The 19197-nt window shown below is 46.2% G+C and overlaps 1 protein-coding gene across 2 annotated transcripts; it reads right to left on the bottom strand.

Annotated features, from left to right (window-relative positions):
- Positions 1-2378: 2378 nt before the first annotated feature.
- On the bottom strand, positions 2379-12887 carry phb2a (prohibitin 2a). Of its 2 annotated transcripts, XR_014638603.1 has the most exons (11): positions 12783-12887; positions 12049-12181; positions 11202-11286; positions 9939-10018; positions 8386-8570; positions 7493-7622; positions 6538-6641; positions 5068-5145; positions 3743-3822; positions 3188-3263; positions 2379-3149 (listed from the first exon to the last, which is right to left on the bottom strand). XR_014638603.1 is itself a non-coding variant. In XM_084481532.1 (10 exons), the coding sequence occupies exons 1-10, from the start codon at positions 12801-12803 to the stop codon at positions 3245-3247; spliced, it is 915 nt and encodes a 304-aa protein (XP_084337658.1). In that variant the 5' UTR covers positions 12804-12887; the 3' UTR covers positions 2379-3244. The 2 variants fall into 2 exon arrangements, 1 of the variants encoding a protein (XP_084337658.1); XM_084481532.1 differs by having other exon boundaries at positions 2379-3263.
- Positions 12888-19197: the final 6310 nt, after the last annotated feature.

Here is a 19197-nt window from a genome sequence, read left to right as displayed (position 1 = left end):
GGGTTAGACAGTAGAAAGGCCATTAAGGAGCAGGTAGGGGTTAGACATTACAGAGACAGGTCATTAAGGAGCATGTAAGGGTTAGACAGTACAGAGACAGGTCATTAAGGAGCAAGTAGGGGTTAGACATTACAGAGACAGGTCATTAAGGAGCAAGTAGGGGTTAGACAGTAGAAAGGCCATTAAGGAGCAGGTAGGGTTAGGGGGCATCTTCCTCTAGGACAGCTACAGGTAGACTGCAGACATTTGGGGGCTCGAACCCAGAACCTTTGGGTTGGGAGTCGAACACCCTCACCACTCGACTGATACAGCCAGGTCAAGAGCACAGCTTGAGGAAAAGGAGGGGTGACCACATCTGAAGACGGCTGGTTCTAACGGCCGGCGTGCTGGATCTGGTGTGTGCCAACATGTGCATCTGTGTGTAGAGGTGTGTGTGTGTGTGTGTGTATAGAGGTATGTGTGTGTGTGTGTGTGTGTAAAGCAGGGTTTTGCGAGTACAGAAGCATGTCATTGTGCCTAAAGGTGTGTTACTACACGCATGCAGGTGTGTGTTACTGTTTACAGGAGTGTGCTTGAGTTTGCCGTTGCTACCGAGCGTGTGTCTTATTATTATTGTCTGCGGTGTGAGGCGTCAACGTGAGGAGCAGTGTGTGTTGACTGCATGAGTCAGGGGTGAGGTGTCTCACGGAGTACTACAGACGTCCCACTAGGGGACGTAGAGATTAGAGAGGAACAGCCATGTTAAGAAGCCATGTTCAGACGACACGCCAACATTATGCTAGTCCTCACACACACACACACACACACAAAAACAAAACAAATGAGTTTGGCTTCAGACTTTGAGGTTTGGCTCGGCGTGGCTGTTTACTGCCGAGCCCCCAGTGGTCTCTCAGTAACGCGGTGCCTTTCCGACCGCATTACCGTCTGCGTGCGTTTCAAGGTGAGCATCGGAGCCCCTACAGCCGACAGTGAGAGAGGAAGAGGAGGAGGAAGAGGAGGAGAAGTGGAGGAGGAGGAGGAGGAGGTACAGCCGAGGTGTCGAGGAGCACTGCGACCCAGCCTCGCCATGGCAACCGCTACATCCTACATCTCTCTCTCTCTCCAACAGAACAGCAGTGGAGCGCCATGGCGACCGGCCCAGTTCGCCGAGAACAGTGTGAGGTCACTGTTTCCACGGTAACGGCCCAGCTGAGCGGTAATCCGTCCTTGTTTATGCGCTGCAGAAGGGAGGAGGGAGGGGAGAGGGGAGAGGGGAGATGGGGGGGGACGCATGGCGCGCGCACTGGAGAGCGTGCACGGGTGCAATAGTTAACCCCCCCCCCCCCTTTTCCTTCAACAGCAGATTTACAATCATGCAGTGCAGCACACGCATGATGCAGGCGGAGATAATAAAAAAAAGATGCTTCAGGGAGGGAGGGAGGAAGGGAGGTCATGTGACCAGGCAGCCATTTCACTGCTGCCCTCCTCCCCGTCCTCACCCCTCCCTCCCCCGCGGGAGCGCGGCTCCATGGCTCAACCCAGCCTTCTGCTAAAGCTGTGAGCAGCATAACGCCTGGTCGGACACCGCAGGTTCGATTCCCACCCGCCTATTTTACACTAGGTCACTACCTCTCTTCTTCAAGCATACTCATGTCAGTGAAGGACTCACTAACCCTACCCTACCCAACCCTACCAAAAGCAGCCAATCAGAAATATGCACATATGATAAACATACTAATTTAACAGAGATAATGCTCTTTCTATAGCTGCAGATATCGAACTGTCACTCACCACACCCCCCACCCCCAATCACATCTTACCTCATTTCTCCCTTCCTTTAAAAAAATAAATAAAAATCACTTCCCCATCATTCAAATGCTGCAGTGGCGCCCGATTGGTTGACAAGAGGACAGTGGGCGGGAAGAACCCCAGCCAATCAGGCGACGCCAGTTCATCCCAACCCCCCTTCCTGCGATAAATATTCATCCGGCTATAACATTACCCTCCCTCCCCCATCCTTTAAAGCGCTACCATACGGTCGCAGTGAAAGACAACGCCCCCCTCCCAGAAGCAAGCTAGCTCGTGTCGCATTCTCAACATGGAGGACGAGCTTTGTGTCGATCACACAAAAGCAGCGCTATGATCCCGCCCTCTTCCTGCCGCTACCCTTTCATCTACACCCGCCCCTCCCTTTATTAACCCCTCGCTAACCGCAAGGCTAACACTAGAGCACAGCTAGCCTTTACGAGCATACAGGGAAGATGTTTGAATGAAAGGTGAAGGAGAACGGGGCTTGAGTTTAGTGAATTTCAAGTACTAACCTACAAGTACAACTACTAAAACTACTGCTGCACCATTTAGGTTTTGAAAGTATTACAGAAACATTTTAGACCGAAAGACATATTTCAAGACACAAAGTTTAATTCCGCAGTTATACTTTTCCGTACATGGTTTCCGTGTTACAAACTAGAAAAGAACATTTGATTAAGGTCAAAAACCAACAGCTCAGATGTAGAATCCATGACAGTTATGATCCATCAACAGACACAAACGTTTGGGTTTAGTGCAGTAAACAAAAATCAGTATGATTGAATTGTTTTCCAAATAAAAATACATTTATTGGTTTGAGACGCCGAGCGTTCGGACCAGGACACAGACGTGATCTCCACCCCCCGACGTCCAGTTGCGGACACTCCACCGGCCCCACAGCAGTTCAGTCCCAACTGCCACGGATTCACGTTGACGGTTTTTTTTTTCCAACTTTGTTTCTTCTTCCGCGTCACTTTTGACGTCCGTCGACAAAAACTATGAACTTTCCCCGCTTCTCGGTGGACGTCGCTCGGTTCTTCTGACGGTAACGCGGAGGACGTGCCGATTCGTACGCCCCCCCCCCCGGCAACGAGGGGCCGTGGCTAGCGGCTGTCGCCACGGCAACATGTGGGTTTTGCGGGTTCTAGAAGAAGTGCGTTTAGAGTCTAGGGACCCGATGCCGGACCGGCGCCGTGTCCGTTACCGTGGCAACAATTTAAATAAAATAATAAAAAAAAAGACAAAAAAAAAGAGCAAAAGAAAAAGAGAGCAAAGCATTCTGTTTCAAAGCCCAGTTGGGATAGTCCAGTTACTGACAGAGCCGTGTGTGTGTGTGTGTGTGTGTGTGTGTGTGTGTGTGTGTGTGTGTGTGTGTGTGTGTGTGTGTGTGTGTGTGTGTTTCTGCAGAGATCAATCGGACCGATAGGAATGCAAATTCTTCATGGTGGGCTTCCTCTTACTTACTCAAATTCAAACTGCAGAGAGAGAGAGAGACACACAGACAGACACAATCAGACCGAGAGGGAGACAGAAATGACTAGTTAATCTCAGTCATGTTCACATGTGTGGTTACATTTTTTTTTTTTACGCTGCTCGCTGTAAAGCAGAAGAAGGATGCGCGGTTAAGACCAACATTGACGACGATTGATCAACTTCCTCTTTATCTCAGCGGCAGTGTTCCAGCTCCCTCAGACACGTTACAGGACCCCTCTGTTTTACCACCAGGTGTGACATCCACCAGATTCAAATCTACCCTTTAGTGACATCACAAGTGGGTAGTGTCCACCCAGATGGACGAAGGGACGGATCGGCCCACCAGTTGGTACGGCCCACTGTGGATACTGGTAGGTCGATCTGTCCATCAATCAATCACACCGTGGCGGTAAAATGTGGGGGCCTTTAAGATGGACATCGTGGCCAGACGTCCCATAATATGTGTGTGGGCGGGACTTACTTGTTAAAGTTGTCGCTGTCATTGAGATTCAGCACCAGGCTGTCTGCACTCAGGTAGACCTTGTTCTGTGACCCGGCAATCTACAGGTTAGAGACAAAGAGCAAGACAACCTTCAGAACCTTTTCATTTAACGTCCAACGATGCACGTGCGTATCTGGCGCCACCTAGTGGCCAGCGTTAAAAATCAACTCCAGCTGAAAAATTCTCCAGCACTTCTCATCCAACACTACTACAGTCTGTGGTTGAATACACATACACAATACCTGCGTATGGAAGAGAAACGGCTTGTATTAATTACATTACATCAATAATAAATTAACAAGAAAAAAAGAGTGTATTTTCTGTTGTGCAGCCGTGAAAGAAAGCGCTCCTTTTAAGTAATCAAAGAGCATTAATAAGAGTTAGGCTGACTTGAGGTCTGTGTAAGGGACGCGTCGTGTCACATCGTGGTCAGAAAGAAAGCGTCGCCCAGACACCCGACCACATGACGCTGCCAATTATTAAATGGTTCCCGTCAGGATGTGTACGGTCGTCGTGGCAACGTGTCCCTGCCATCTTAAGAGATAATCACTCTTATTCGGACGTGAAAATGCCACCATCGCAGGGGTTTACTGACACGACTGCGATATCAGCTTGAATTAATAATACAAAAAGTGAGTTGTCCACACAATGAGGTTACCCAGCTTACCTGGCCCTTTCCCCTCATTAGTTCTCCCCCCTCCCGCCCCCATTACGCATGCGTTTAAAAACGTTTTCCAGAACTGCGTTTGAACAGTGCAAAGGTTGAGATAAAAGTGTGCTTTAATGAGACCAGCGGTTTGTTCATTGGTTGGACCTGCTCCTCCTGAATTAATTATTTTCATCTGACACTCACAGTAGCTACAGAAAACAAAAACACGGGTGGGACGGCATCGTTCACATTTCGCTCCGTCTTCCCAACTGGGAAGACCTGATAGGCCGAGACAAACCGGTGGCGTCAGCCTTCTGATAGGCCCAACCCGTCGGTAAAACTTCAGCGGCAGTAAGAGGAGCCGGTAATACGAAGGTGGAGGAGCCGGGGAGCTCCTCCTACTGGGTGTTATGAAACAGTAGCAGATGCCGCTGGGGCGAGTTACAACCCGTCTGAATGACACACACAAGAGAGAGAGAGAGAGAGAGAGTCGTTTGTTTGTGCCCGTATGCATGTTGGAATCTGCGTGTGTGCATGTCTGTGTATGTTACGTTCTTGTTTGTGTGAGTGCGTTACCAGGTGTGTATGATAGTGTGACCAGGTGTGTATGTATGATAGTGAGTGTGTGACCAGGTGTGTGCGTGTGCGGGCGTACCGTCTTAGCGATGCTCTGTGCGGCGCGGATCTTGCGGAGCTTCAGGTAGCCAGGATTCTTGGTCACGGCTTCACCCAACTGTCAATCAAACACACACAATAAGACCGGTTCTAAACAACACCTACTTTCCTCCCAGACACCACGGCGGCGGTACCCAGCGACGGGTACCACCGGTGGCGGAGGGGAATGCCCCCGGGTGCTCCTCCAACAGGCCCGACCGGTGGCCCGACCATTATTCCAGAGAACGCTCCACCTGTCACTCATCCCCAAACGCTAGGGCGGGGCTGTCTGCCTGATGAGCCGGTGTGAAGTGTATCAAATTCTCAGTTACAGTTGCGCACGGCATATAAACACACCGGGCTTGTTGGCCTTGTGTACAGGAGCGCCACAAACAGTCCGATTCGTCATCTGGTTTGGATTTGAAAGACCATATGATACCAATTCATATGAAGTCGCACCCATGACCGCCAAACCCATGACTGATGGAATAGTTTCACATGATTAAAAAACGAAAATAACAATAGCGATCGCATTCTTGATCGACTGATGTCATCTGGTTTAACGGATTCCAGATCTTCCTCTTGATAAGGTGCAGCTCAGGACTCCTCCTATGTTGACAGTAATTACCCACTCTTCTTTCTCTAAGCTCTGAGTCTTTACTACAATTTCCCTTCTACAAAGTTCTTCACCTTTCCCTCTGCACGTCAGCCTCTGGGCATTCTGGGAGGTTTACATTAAATTTAAATATGTATTTTTTAAGATATATTTTTTGTTCATACAGAGACAGACGGATGCATACAGCGAGCATGAGACTGGCATACTGAAGTGTCATCAGGGGGTTGGACGAGAGGGAAATGATATTTAGTATATGACTGCGGGAGGGAATCAAACCTGCTTTTGCTACAAGGCTAAATGCTTTGTGGTTAGCGCAACGGCCCACCTGACTGAGGGTCTTTTGTATTTCACCAGTGACACCTTGTAATAAACTAAATGACTACTGTCAACAGTGTTCCTCCCAGCCTCTGAATACATTAGGATATGAGCTATAGGTATAGTGCTCAATTGTTAAAAAAATTGAAACCCATAATCGCAAACTAATAAAGGGTGCGATATACAACAGGAAAGTCAGGTTACAGTGCAGAGGTGGAGTGATAATCAGTGACAAAAATGACTGCACTGAAGGTCACTGGGTTTGACCTTGGGGTTTGGAGGAGCTTGTGTCTGTAGCTTCAGCTTTCCCTTTTCCAAATAACCTAGTCACTCACTATCCATAAGTGACCAGCCCACTCACTAGCCATAAGTGACCAGCCCACTCACTAGCCATAAGTGACCAGCCCACTCACTAGCCATAAGTGACCAGCCCACTCACTAGCCATAAGTGACTAGCCCACTCACTAGCCATAAGTGACCAGCCCACTCACTAGCCATAAGTGACTAGCCCGCTTGCTACTAGCTCTGGGGGTGACTCACCATTTTTGCGGCCTCTGCTTCTCCTTCTGCCTGGATGATCTTGTGCCTCTGGTCCTGCTTGGCCTTCTCTACGTAGAACTGAGCCCGCTGCGCCTCCTGCTGGGCTGGAGGACACAAGACACACACACAGGTCAGCTACATGGGCTTCACGGTGAAATATCTCATGTTACAATCAAAGCCACCCATGTAAAAAAAAACAACACTAAATTGTTCATTATTCCTGGCTTGTGGATAAAACACTGAAGACATTATCTTATGGTATGGTCCCAACATATTTCAGCAATGAATCCCAAAGCAAAAATCTGATGTAATCTTCCCTCTCTGGGCATAACCAATTTAACTCTATGTATTCTCTTCATACAACCATTTTAAAACCGAGCATTAGCACCATCTAGTGGTCAAAAGCAATACAACACCTTGTGTGCTTCATAAATTTAAATTGCATAAATAACATATGGTTGAACTGTACAAATATACAGTGTGTTCCAGTACATGCTGTGTTTGTGTGTGATACTGTGTGTGAACCAACTGGCAGAAGCCTACCTTTAGTACTGGCACCTATAATGGTACTTTTATGTACTGCGTGTGTACTATTGCTGCATGTGTACTGCGTGTGTGTACCAGTACTGCGTGTGTACCAGTGCTGCGTGTGTGTACCAGTGCTGCGTGTGTGTACCAGTACTGCGTGTGTGTACCAGTACTGCGTGTGTGCATATGTGTGTATCCAGTACTGCGTGTGTATCCAGTACTGCGTGTGTGCATATGTGTGTATCCAGTACTGCGTGTGTATCCAGTACTGCGTGTGTGCATATGTGTGTATCCAGTACTGCGTGTGTATCCAGTACTGCGTGTGTATCCAGTACTGCGTGTGTATCCAGTACTGCGTGTGTGCATATGTGTGTATCCAGTACTGCGTGTGTATCCAGTACTGCGTGTGTACCACGCTACTCCGTACCGACTTGCTTGGCCTCCACGGCGGCCGTGTACTCGCGGCTGAAGCTGAGCTCCGTGATGGCCACGTCGTCCAGGATGATGTTGAAGTCCTTGGCCCGCTCAAACAGGTCCCTGCGGATCAGCAGAGACACCTGGGGGACGGGGGACGGACAGAACACTCAGGTGACTCCGCCCCCAGGGACCATGACCCCGCCCCCCAGAGTCTATCCTCACCCCCCAGGCAACACAAACTCTCTGGAATTTGATTGTAGCAGCTTCAGGTCTTTCCGGCTCCATTTTAGTGAACTTTAAATTCCTTTGTACCGTAAAAAGTAGGTACGTGTGTTCCGTAGCGTGTGTGTGCGTGCGTGCGTTGTGTAGCGTGTGTGTGTATTACTTAGTGTCTGTGTGTGTGTTTTACGTAGTGTCTGTGTGTGTGTTACGTAGAGTGTAAATGGTAAATGGTCCTCATTTATATAGCACTTTTATCCAAAGCGCTTTACAGTGTTGACTGACATTCACCCAATCATGCACACATTCACACACCGACGGCGGAGTCAACCTTGCTGGGCGACAGCCAGCTCGTCAGGAGCAATTAGGGTGAGGCGTCTTGCTCAGAGACACCACGACACTCAGCTAGGAGGAGCCGGGGATCGAACCACCAACCTTTCGGTTACCAGCCAACCCCCTCTACCTCCTGAGCTAATGCCACCCCCGTGTGTGTGTGTGTGTGTGTGTGTTACGTAGCGTGTGTGTGCGTTACGTAGCGCACACATGCGTGCGGGTCCAGTGCGTACTGGTGTATGTGTGTAACGTTGCGTTTGTGTATCCAGTGCATACCTCTGTGTGCAATGCATTGTGTGTATCCAGTGCATACCGGTATGTATTAGGGTTGCGTTTGTGTCCAGTGCTTACCTGTGCTCTCTGCGTGATGAGCTGCGATGCGTTGAACTTTGCCACGACGCTCTTGAGCACCTCGTTGACGATGGAGGGCAGGACACGCTCGTCATAGTCCGTGCCCAGCTGCTGGTACATGGTGGGCAGGTTGGCGGCCAGGGGGCGGGACAGCACGCGCAGAGCGATGTTCACCATCTGGAGGTCTGCACGCACAAGGTAACATGCAGTTTAGAGAAGTTAAACAATGACTCAAAAGGTTAATCAGTGTCTGAGGCCCGAGGGACCGAGACAAGACAAATCACTGACGATGAACAGGAACAAGCATTTGTTTTGGGCTCCAATAAGCCCATATTTGTTATTCAGTAGCCCTGTTAGCGGAGATGAGCTGGAGAACACAATGACTAGGTATGATGTCATGGAATTTGTCCCAATAGAAAAATAAACAACCGCTTAATAGTCAACGTCTAATGGGTCATAGGTCATAAGTATATGGTTGAAATGACACGGTTGGCCGTTTTTTGGGCGGTTGAGCCAGAGAATGGTGGTTCTATGTACCGGTTTGAGACCAGTTGTGCGTTGTGTCCACCTGAGGTCCTCCTAGGTGTATTCACAGTACCAGGGAAGACGAGAGAGGAAAACTAAAACTAGGACACGGCTGCTTCCAAGTTCCACAGATAAAAATGGAACAGGGGGACAGGACTCAACAAATAGAGTTGGCTTCCCGGAGACCCACTGACCTGCATTCCAGACAGGCCAAGGTAGCAAAACAAACATACTCTATGGCTCCCCAGCAGACTCAGAGTGGGACCATAAGCACACAACACAGACGGCGCTGTCGTCAGTGCAAGGCCGCAAGCAGCCTGACCAGAACAGTGGGCAGTTCTGCTCAAGGACTCCCTGCACTAGAACCAGAAGGAACAGAGAACCGACCAGCAACCCTCCAGCTTTTTAGAGCTTGGATTATATTTAACACCTTTCGAGTCATTTTGGACAGATTCTTGATTGCGATCACTTTAATCAATTATATCTGATTAAAGTGACTTCTTGGGGTTATTTTACCCGCAGAAAAGGTGAGTGTTGCTGTGGTCCCAGACCTCTCCGGCTATGAAAAGCTTTTTTTTGTTTACTTAGCAGATCATTTTGGTAAAACAAACGAATCCAGAAAAATACAGTTTACCTCCCACCGAAACTATACCAAAACAAGTATGGAGCTGCATTTAACTTGTTTATGTTGTCCTGTTTGAGTGCAAACGTGCATGTCCCAGTCCCTACTGGTGTCCTCCCCTGTGTGTCCCAGTGCCTACTGGTCTCCTGCCCTCCATGTCCCAGTCCCTACAGGTCTCACCAGCGTGACCCAGTCCCTACTGGTCTCCTCACCAGTGTGTCCCAGTCCCTACTCGGCCTCCTCACCAGTGTGTCCCAGTCCCTACTGGCCTCCTCACCAGTGTGTCCCAGTCCCTACTCGGCCTCCTCACCAGTGTGTCCCAGTCCCTACTGGCCTCCTCACCAGTGTGTCCCAGTCCCTACTGGCCTCCTCACCAGTGTGTCCCAGTCCCTACTGGTCTCCTCACCTTTGCTTCCAGTGAGGGAGGCGATCTTCCTGGGCCTGGCTCTGATGTCGTAGACGATGGGATACTGGAACCATGGAACCCTGGAGAACAGAATCACCCATGTTCAACACAGTACTAGGGAAGAGTGAAGGCCGACAAGTTCTTAAAACAAAATCGAGGCCGTAGAACCCCGGGATTTCGGCACAATGTAGTCGCTGTGCCTTGTGGGTTTAAAATAGCAGGGCGACCAAGTCATTCACGTGGTGTTGTTGACAAATCCCAGGCAGCGGTTTAATGGAGGTTTGATCCGTTTAACTGAGTATCCTGCGCACACTGCAATGATCCAAGCCTGACGCTGTGTTTGATTTGATTACAAACCCACCTTTTTATCTGCACGAACAGCAACTACAATCTCAAGAAAACCTGGGCTGCGACTAATCAGATGAGACCAGATGGTTTCTTACACAGAACCTGGGAAGTTGTCTATGGAAACTGTTTGGAAAAGGGTGGGCAACTTCCAAAAACACTTGACAGGTGATTGGATGAACCATCTGTACACCACCATCTGTCATGTAGATCAAGGAGCTGATTGGTACAACATAATCTGAAGCCCTGCAAGATGGATTTTCACATGATCGGGATCTCGCTAATCAAGCCCTTGCGCAAGGCAAGGCCTCAACTACATAGTTGAGGTATTAAACAAGGTACACAAGAATAAGTAATGGCAGCTGGTTGTCTGTTTAGACTGCCTAGCTTTGAGTAGACTAAACTCTACAATGCTGTGTATTTTATTAATCCCAAACAGGAAATGTGGGCATTCTCGTACCAGTGAAACATTTTGTGACTAGCCCCATAAATAACCATGGCTAAATAACTAGCTTGTACATTCTGAGACTTGCTGATACATTGACTGACAGTGGGCAAAACTGTCTTTGTGTCTCTGGTTGAAACAACACATGCAATCCATCACAAGAAGCAAAACTCCATTGCATATTTAAAACGCATCACCTCTAGCTTTCTTAAATTTCTATAACACAGGCTAAATAAAACTCCTGAAAAATAGCCTTTAAATAACCTTTCAAACTCAGGACCTTCATGGCTGTGATGCTCTTTATTTACTTTCTAATTTGCTGTAACTTTGTAACTTTCATGCACTATGAGACGTAAAATGGCACATGAATTGCATCTTCATTGCCCCACATCACATGATTGCCGACCTATAGTCAAGGTGCTGTCTCCCTGTATCCCCATATAGGGGTCACCTCCAAGCTCCACCTGTCGTACCTGAAGTGCAGCCCCTCAGCCAGCACCGTGTCCTTCTGGATCCCTCCAATCCTGTTGAAGATGATGGCTCGCTGCCCTCCCTCCACTGAAACACACACACAAAAGCAGGTTCACTCACACACGTCTGAAGAATGTGGCGTAATGTTGAAGAGTGTACACAAAACTGTTTATTTTAAACGTGGTCATTTGTCCTCTATGATCGTCAACATAGTAATCTATGCAATTGTATCACGGTGACTGATATTAGTACTTGTACTTTGTCTGAGAAAAAGTGGAATCGGTGCATACTTACTTACTTACATCCTTACTTACAATATTTTGAATGGTGTATTCTTTTTTTATATTATAAATGATTATATCTTCAGTAGCTGCACCTTGGCAACCTACACCAGTGCTTACATTTATAGTTCAGCTGCACCACAGCTCAAAAACCTCCACAGCTTTAATCACTTCAATCTGCCTGATGTAATTTTCAGCAGAAAGCAGCCATACAGGCCTATAAATGTTCTTGCGTCTCCCTGATGTGTCATGGAGTACCAAAGGCACCGTGGCGGCTTAGTGGGCAATCCCGTGTAAAGAACCAGAACGTACCTACGGCTAGTTGAGGGAGAACTATACTTTACAGATACCGTCTAATGTATTTTGTCCCGAATCAACTTAGATATTATTTCTCCCTACTGACGCGGTCCAAGTTTAGCACAATATTTCTTGGGAGCTTCAACAACGTCTCATATTTGATATATATTTGATCCTCATTTCCCCCCACATCTAGTAGTTTAGGAATTTCAGAACGGCACAGCCCAGGTAGAGAGGCTGTATGTGGTGGTCTTGAGGTGGGCCAGCCTACCTGTGAATGTTGCTTCCCTCACGCCATAGGCCAGAGCTCCTGCCCCGATCAGAAGCTTCAGACCCACACCAGCCCCCCGTGGACCGGACCCCATCCTGGCAGCGATCTGCCTCAGCTGCTGCATAAAACCCTGCTGCAAATACAGAAAGCAATGACACACACACACGTTTAAAACCCTTGGAAGAATACCCTGTGAACAACCGTTAGGTAAAACAGCAACGATGAACGATACACGTACACCTTTGAGAGGTTAAGATGAACCCAAGGTGGTTCCTTTAACAAGGCGGTAGTTTAACATGACGGACATCAGACCTCGTGTCGATGCGATAAATAAATACTGATGATGACCAGGATTCGACATTGACGTGAGCCTTGTAAGTCAAACACCCTCCCCCCAATTCAGGTCAAGAGTCGGTCAACTTGTTGGACTAAAATGAACTGACCCACTATCCCCACAGTATCACATATATAACTGGCTAAGCAGTGGCCAATCCAACCACCTCAACTGTTAATTGTCAATCCTTATTTAATGCACATTTTCTATTTTAATGAATGGGTGCCAGCTGCTAGCTAGCTAGCTAGCACGTTCGTCACGTAGCTTCTCTCCTCACGTGTGTTCAGGAGTGCGACACAACCCGGCATGCAAATATACCAGACACAGATCCAGCTGAAACAAAACATGTCATAACGGAATGAACTTCATATTTAAAGTCTCAATTAGCAGAAGCACTTACAGTGGGTTCCTTATTTGCCATAGTTGAGCTGTTGTTACACAAACGTTACTTCAGAGCAGCCCAGAAGAAATCCAAGGTCGTGTGTGGACGTACTTCCTGTTCGCGTTGCACTCTGGGAAACGTAGGCCGAGCGAGTAGATTTCATCAGTCCAAGAAGAACAAGACATTCACGCAGAGCTTTTCTTTTTTTCCGATGAATGTTGTTTTTCTGTGAATTCCTTCTTGAAAAAATACGAATAGAAAGATGGCAGAGTAGGCCTACATCTCCTGATTGGGCCAAGGAGCTAGGACAATTAACGTCATGACCTTTATCTAATAACTTGTTGGTTTGGGACTAAATATATTTTGATTATATATAATAATAATAATAATAATAATAATAATAATAATAATAATAATAATAATAATAATAATAATTATTATTATTATTATTATATTTATAAATATAACGTGTAATATATTATTTATTTATTTATTATTATTCTGAAATCAGCTTGCTCATCAAGACGTCTGTAAACCGTTTTTGGCCGGCCTCCTGCCTGGATTTGGCCAACTGATGGCTGGATTCTAGGAACCGTGGTGACAGCTGAGTGATTATCTTTATGGGATGGATGGAGAGGTGGGAGGGGGTGCTGCACTTAACCGTATAAATAGATTTTTTATTAAAAGGATTGTTTCAGTCCTTGATTCTGATTGGCTCGGAGATGTTTTAAAATGCTGCACACCTGTGAGCGCATCATATTAATTCTTTGTATAAATGCACCGCCAACATCAAAGTATCCTAGCCTGTGTTGCACGGCAACCCTTTTGCTGTCTTGAAGAAGATTTATGATTTATATATTGTTATTGTTATTATTATATTTATAAATATAAATATAACGTATAATATACTTTTTATTTATTTAGTATTATTATGAAATCAGCTTGCTCATCAAGATGTCTGTAAACCGTTTTTGGAGGGGGGACATTTAACCCTGTCAAAAGTTCTTGAACTACAAGGTTTATATATTGAGCTACATTTCATATATTGATGAAAACAAACAAGAAGTGAATCCATACTTTAAAGAGATATTCTCATAAAAGATGTGATCACAGACAATTGTTAAGTAGAGTAGGCCTAAGTTGCAGGGGCTAACTTTGGACATTGACTTTGGACATTCTTAATTCTAGGTTTTAAGAATGTCGAAAGTCAATGCTTGTCTTCAAGCTGTCTTCAAGGTGTTACGCACACGCAACAAATGTCACGCCAAAAAAAAAGAAAAAAAACTCCCGTGAATTTTCTGTTGATGACTTGTTTTAAATGAAAGGGGAGGAGTTTAAGACATCCCCTTGCAACGTTCGCACAGCAGTATACCCCCCCCCCCCACCCCCCCTCAACAATCCCGAGTCTCACTCCAGCCAAAAACACAAAGTTGGCAACCCTGCTAGAGGTATGTATGCGTGGCCTTCGCTTACAGCATTATGGACTTGTGTTTTTGTACTACCCATCCCAACCACCGTGTGGCGCAGGCATTCTGCAAGGTTTAACTTGAAATGAGCGATGAGCAACGAGCACGGCGCTCTGAACTGACAGCTCCTACATCAAGATGACGGCTGGAGACGGATGAGTCACAATGAAACATAACGTTAATATTTAAAAGGTACAAGTAACAAGTAAAGATGTGAGGGATTACATAAAGGTCATATTATTACATTCACGCTGAAAAATAGCACCTTGAAAGAAATGAACCAACCATTTTAAGTACACATTTCTTTGGTTTTATTGTGGAAGATTTGAATGGGAAGGGAGGGGAAGAGGGGTAGAAAGAAGAGTATAGGAGAGGATTGGAGAAGTGGTCAGAGGAGGGAGGAGAGGTGAGGAGAGGGGTGGGATGAGAAGAGGGTAAAGGGGGGAGAGGTGAGGAGAAGGAGGGAGGACAGGGGTGAATGGAGGAGATTGGAGGTGGGCAGGGTGACGAGGACTGGGTTGAGGGGAAGGAGGAGATGGGAGGAGGGGGAGAGGGAGAGGAGGGGGAGAAGAGGAGGGCGTCTGAACTTAAAGTTCTACCTCGAGAGACACAAGGTGATATCCAGTCAGCAGAGGAGCAGATGGTCCAACGACCTTTACCACCAACAGGGAAGGAGAGAGAGAGAGAGAGAGAGAGAGAGAGAGAGAGAGAGAGAGAGAGAGAGAGAGAGAGAGAGAGAGAGAGAGAGAGCGTGAGCGAGAGAGAGAGGAAAGTGCAAAAAGACAATACTTGGTATGTGTGGATGTGTGTCTGTATTTATAAAGAGGGAGTGTCATGGAGGGAGAGAGAGAAGGAGAGGGGGAGAGAGAGAGAGAGAGAGAGAGAGAGAGAGAGAGTGAGTGAGTGAGTGAGTGAGTGAGTGAGTGAGTGAGTGAGAGAGTGAGAGTGAGTGAGAGAGCACAGGGACAAAGTGCAAAACTCAACTCAGAGGGGAAGACAAACTTTACTGCAGAGAGTACCATGACCCTTCTGGGCTCCGGCCCCATGCTGGGGATTCTAGAATGTGGGAGTCGGCCTCCTGCCTGGATTTGGCCAACTGATGGCTGGATTCTAGGAACTGTGGCGACAGCTGAGTGATTATCTTTATGGGATGGATGGAGAGGTGGGAGGGGCGGGGGAGGGGGTGCTGCACTTAACTGTATAAATAGATTTTTTATTAAAAGGATTGTTTCAGTCCTTGATTCTGATTGGCTCGGAGATGTTTTAAAATGCTGCACACCTGTGAGTGCATCATATTAATTCTTTGTATAAATGCACCGCCAACATCAAAGTATCCTAGCCTGTGTTGCACGGCAACACTTTTGCTGTCTTGAAGAAGATTTACGATTTGTTTTCAATAAAATGATTTTTATATACATTTGTTAAATCGAACAAAGTAGTCTATAGCAACCGTCTCAGTAACCGTTTTAGGGACGACACAAAACAACGACCCCTAGCTGTTCTTACACCCCTGTAACCAAAGGCCTCTCGTGGCTTATTGCTTAAATGACCTTTGGACACATTGTTAAGTATCTGTAGGAACTGTGTTATTTACCCCAGGTTGACGCATCCGGTCAAGCTGGAAATAGCCTGAGAATGTCCTTTGCTGTTGTCTAAAGAGAAGATTCAGTGAGCCACCTCACCCCTACCATGGACATGGTTTTCTATGGAACCATGTCATGGTTCTATGTTTTATGTTTCACCAGTAGGTCCCAAACTGTAACCAGAAATGCTTGTGTTGTTTATGCTCTCAGAAGATGATATGTTATCCACTCTGTGTGAGTGTGTAGCTATGCGTCTTCCCATGGCCATGCTACCTGAAAACACACATATACATGGTTTAACTTCAATACGGGTCAAATCAAACAAAAGATTGTAATATGTACCACCCCAAAATGGGGGGATTTAAAGAATAACCCCATCCACCCCTGTTGTTAAAACCAACGAACCTGCAGCAGCACCTTAGGATGAGAACCTCTGTATATTTGCCATTCAAGCACATAACTAATGAACTCTGAAGATGCCATGGTTACATTATCTCTCCTCTCCTCCTCTTCCACCTCCTCACCTCTCCTACTGTGAGGTGGGGGTGTTTATTCCATTAGTGTGTCTGTCGGAGGACTTGTTCTGTCAGAGTATGTTCGAGGTTAAATTGGGGGAAGGGGAGTATTGGCTGGACATACGGGCTCCCCTCTGAGCTATGGCCAGACCATTACATTACTTTGTGTAAGCAATGGTAACCGAGGTGATCCGATTACACGCAGCCCACGGTGTGCAGTGAAAAAACCGACCAATCAGCCATTGTCTTGGCCCTCCAGGGGTTAAACAGCCGAGCAAGTGTGTGTGTGTGCGTGTGTGAGCCATCTATAATCTTGCCTCTATCACTGACCAGCTGTTGGCCTATAAATCAACCTTACCTACACATGTGCATTCGCACACATGCTTATATTTGGCATTGAATCGGAGCCTTGCAGTGACAAATATCTTCCACTACATTGGACAACACCGGCCCACATGGTACCGGCCAAAACCGGTTTTAAGTCTAACAAAAGTGGTTTGATGGTATGTTGGTATACAGGAAAGAGCCCATGAAATCAGCATCGACCATGCTGATACAACCTGCCCATCTTGGCCTGGGAGGGAAGAGAGAGAGGGAGATGAAGAAAGAATGAATGAGGCTGATGAAAATAAATGTGATTTGCGGCGCCAGGAGCAGCTATATGTAACTCAATCCATCACCATAATGAATTCTCAGATGACAGGAGTGGAAAAAGCTGATGATTTATTCACTGTTGAAGTTTTAGATCACTGCCCGTGGGGAATACAGGGGCAAGACATGTATTGGATTTATACTAGTTCAGTGGAATTGTTTTTCTAATTACTGTAGATTCAGTGTAATAAGTCTTTTTTTTTTTGATTGGTTAGTGTTGATTTAGTTGACTCTAGTTGGGTTAACTGTAATAAGTCTTGGATTAGTTTAGCCTAACCTGGTTGAGTTGTATTTTGTCTTCACTTAGTTTAACTGTGTAGGTTTAGAATAATTGTAGTGTAGTGTAGTTAGTAGATTAAGCGTAGTTACTGTAGGTTTTGTCTCGCTTAGCTATTACGTCGGTCTTGGTTTAGTATATTAGTGAACACACAGATCCAATATTCTCAACTAAATAGTAACCTATTCAAATAGTTTGATCACAGCATACCTGGTTGCTTTGGCTGCAGAGTAGAGCAAACAAGATTTTGATTATATTATGAATTCAATTTTCAGTTTTTTTTGGGTTATATCTTCATTGTTGAATGCACTTATTTGAAGTCGCTTAATAATGTATAGTTGTCTAGTTCTGACATCAAAACTGGACCGCTCAATGATGTGTCTACAGGAGACTTGCCATCGGCTGACAATTCAGAGGACATCGCTTCGTCTGTCCTTTCGTGCGTCCTGTAGGTCTGCTTGTAAACACATGTTTCCTGATAGGGTGATTATTGGAGAACGGGTACGTGATGGGTCTATTTAGGTGACAGAATAAAGAAAATGGCAACTTCACTGCAATGGCTGCTTTTAGAAACAATAAGGGCTACAAACCACCACTGGTATCGACAAAGCCAGAGCTGCATCGTCTGTTAAAATCAATGTCAGTCTGTCAGTTTATCAAAAGACAAAAGGAGAACATTTTTCGGCAACGGCCGGTTGTTATTCACTCTACACACGTGGCTTTGAACTTTGACCTCGTCCTCGTGGGATATGTGACGACTACAGAGCTATCCTGGGTTCCCTCTGTAGTTTCCTACTGCCAGGCCTACCTGACAGTAGGCCTCTGACAGAGAAGAAGGACGAGGGGCTGGTTTCCATGGCGACGCGGCGAGACGCCTCAGAGCCCACACCCCCAAGGGTTATGTCTTGGGGTCAAGGTGGCATCACTGTGTGTTTGTGTGTGTGTGTCTGTGTCTGTTGACTCTGTGTGTGTGTGTGTGTGTGTGTGTGCACGTGTGTGCTGACTGTGTTTGTGTGTTTAATGTGTGTGGGTGTTGACTGTGTGTGTGTGTGTGTGTGTGTGTGTGTGTGTGTGTGTGTTTACAATGTGTGTGTGTATTAACTTTGTGTGTGTTCATGTGTCTATTTATAAAGTGTGCATCCATGTCTGAAACAAAATACATATTACCATTATCTTCTGAAACCGTGTATTCAGTCACAGGGCTGGAGGGAGTAGCAGGAGAATAATATAGAACGTTTTATATACACTTTTTATCTACTGTAGGCCTAGTTTAAGGTAATCTCTTTTAATTTAATGGGTATACTCTACTTTTCAGTTGCACTGTAACTCTCCAGAGCTGTAATTCCCAACTGCAATCCACTGTTATTTAATCCAGTCTTGTATATATGAATCCACTGCATGTTAATCCAATCCAGTCTTGTAGCTGTGAATTCACTGCACTTTAATCAAATCACGTATTTTATACATGAATCCATTGCACATTGATCTAATCGAGTATTTTATACATGAATCCACTGCATATAATCTTATCCAGTGCTCTAACCCTGTATCCCTACCTAATTTCCATATCTGATTGGCTCTTATCTCCCGGTCAATTTCTAATCAATATAATATAAATTGATATTGATTCAATATAAATTGAATCAAAGAACTGAGGTGTGTGTGTGTGTGTGTGTGTGTGGGGGGGGGGGGGGGGGGGGGGAGGGTTTAGATCACGACATTGGAGACTGATTGTGATTGTAAACCGAACCTGAAGCGAGACTCCTGACGGTGAAACAATCAAAGAAGCAGCCCACACCACAGACAGTGCGTTGGAAAGTCTGTCGAACGGTTGGCAAACAAAGCTCTTTTCATTATGTGATAATGTCGTTCAATTAAAACGGACCGCATCGCTCCGCCGTGGAGTGAACGCGAGATAAGTCAGCTCCACCCGAGCGGCGA

Source organism: Micromesistius poutassou (assembly GCF_964030765.1).
Source record: "Micromesistius poutassou genome assembly, chromosome: 16".
Classification (NCBI taxonomy): domain Eukaryota; kingdom Metazoa; phylum Chordata; class Actinopteri; order Gadiformes; family Gadidae; genus Micromesistius; species Micromesistius poutassou.
This window is presented reverse-complemented; position numbering and strand designations above follow the sequence as displayed.

Coding starts and splice junctions, on each gene's coding strand:
- phb2a (XM_084481532.1), bottom strand. CDS start 12,803: ATGGCAAATAAGGAACCCACT. Junction 11,287..12,048: donor GAGGGAAGCAACATTCACAG/GTAGGCTGGCCC, acceptor TGTGTGTTTCAG/TGGAGGGAGGGCAGCGAGCC. Junction 3,823..5,067: donor CACAGAGCATCGCTAAGACG/GTACGCCCGCAC, acceptor TCTAACCTGTAG/ATTGCCGGGTCACAGAACAA.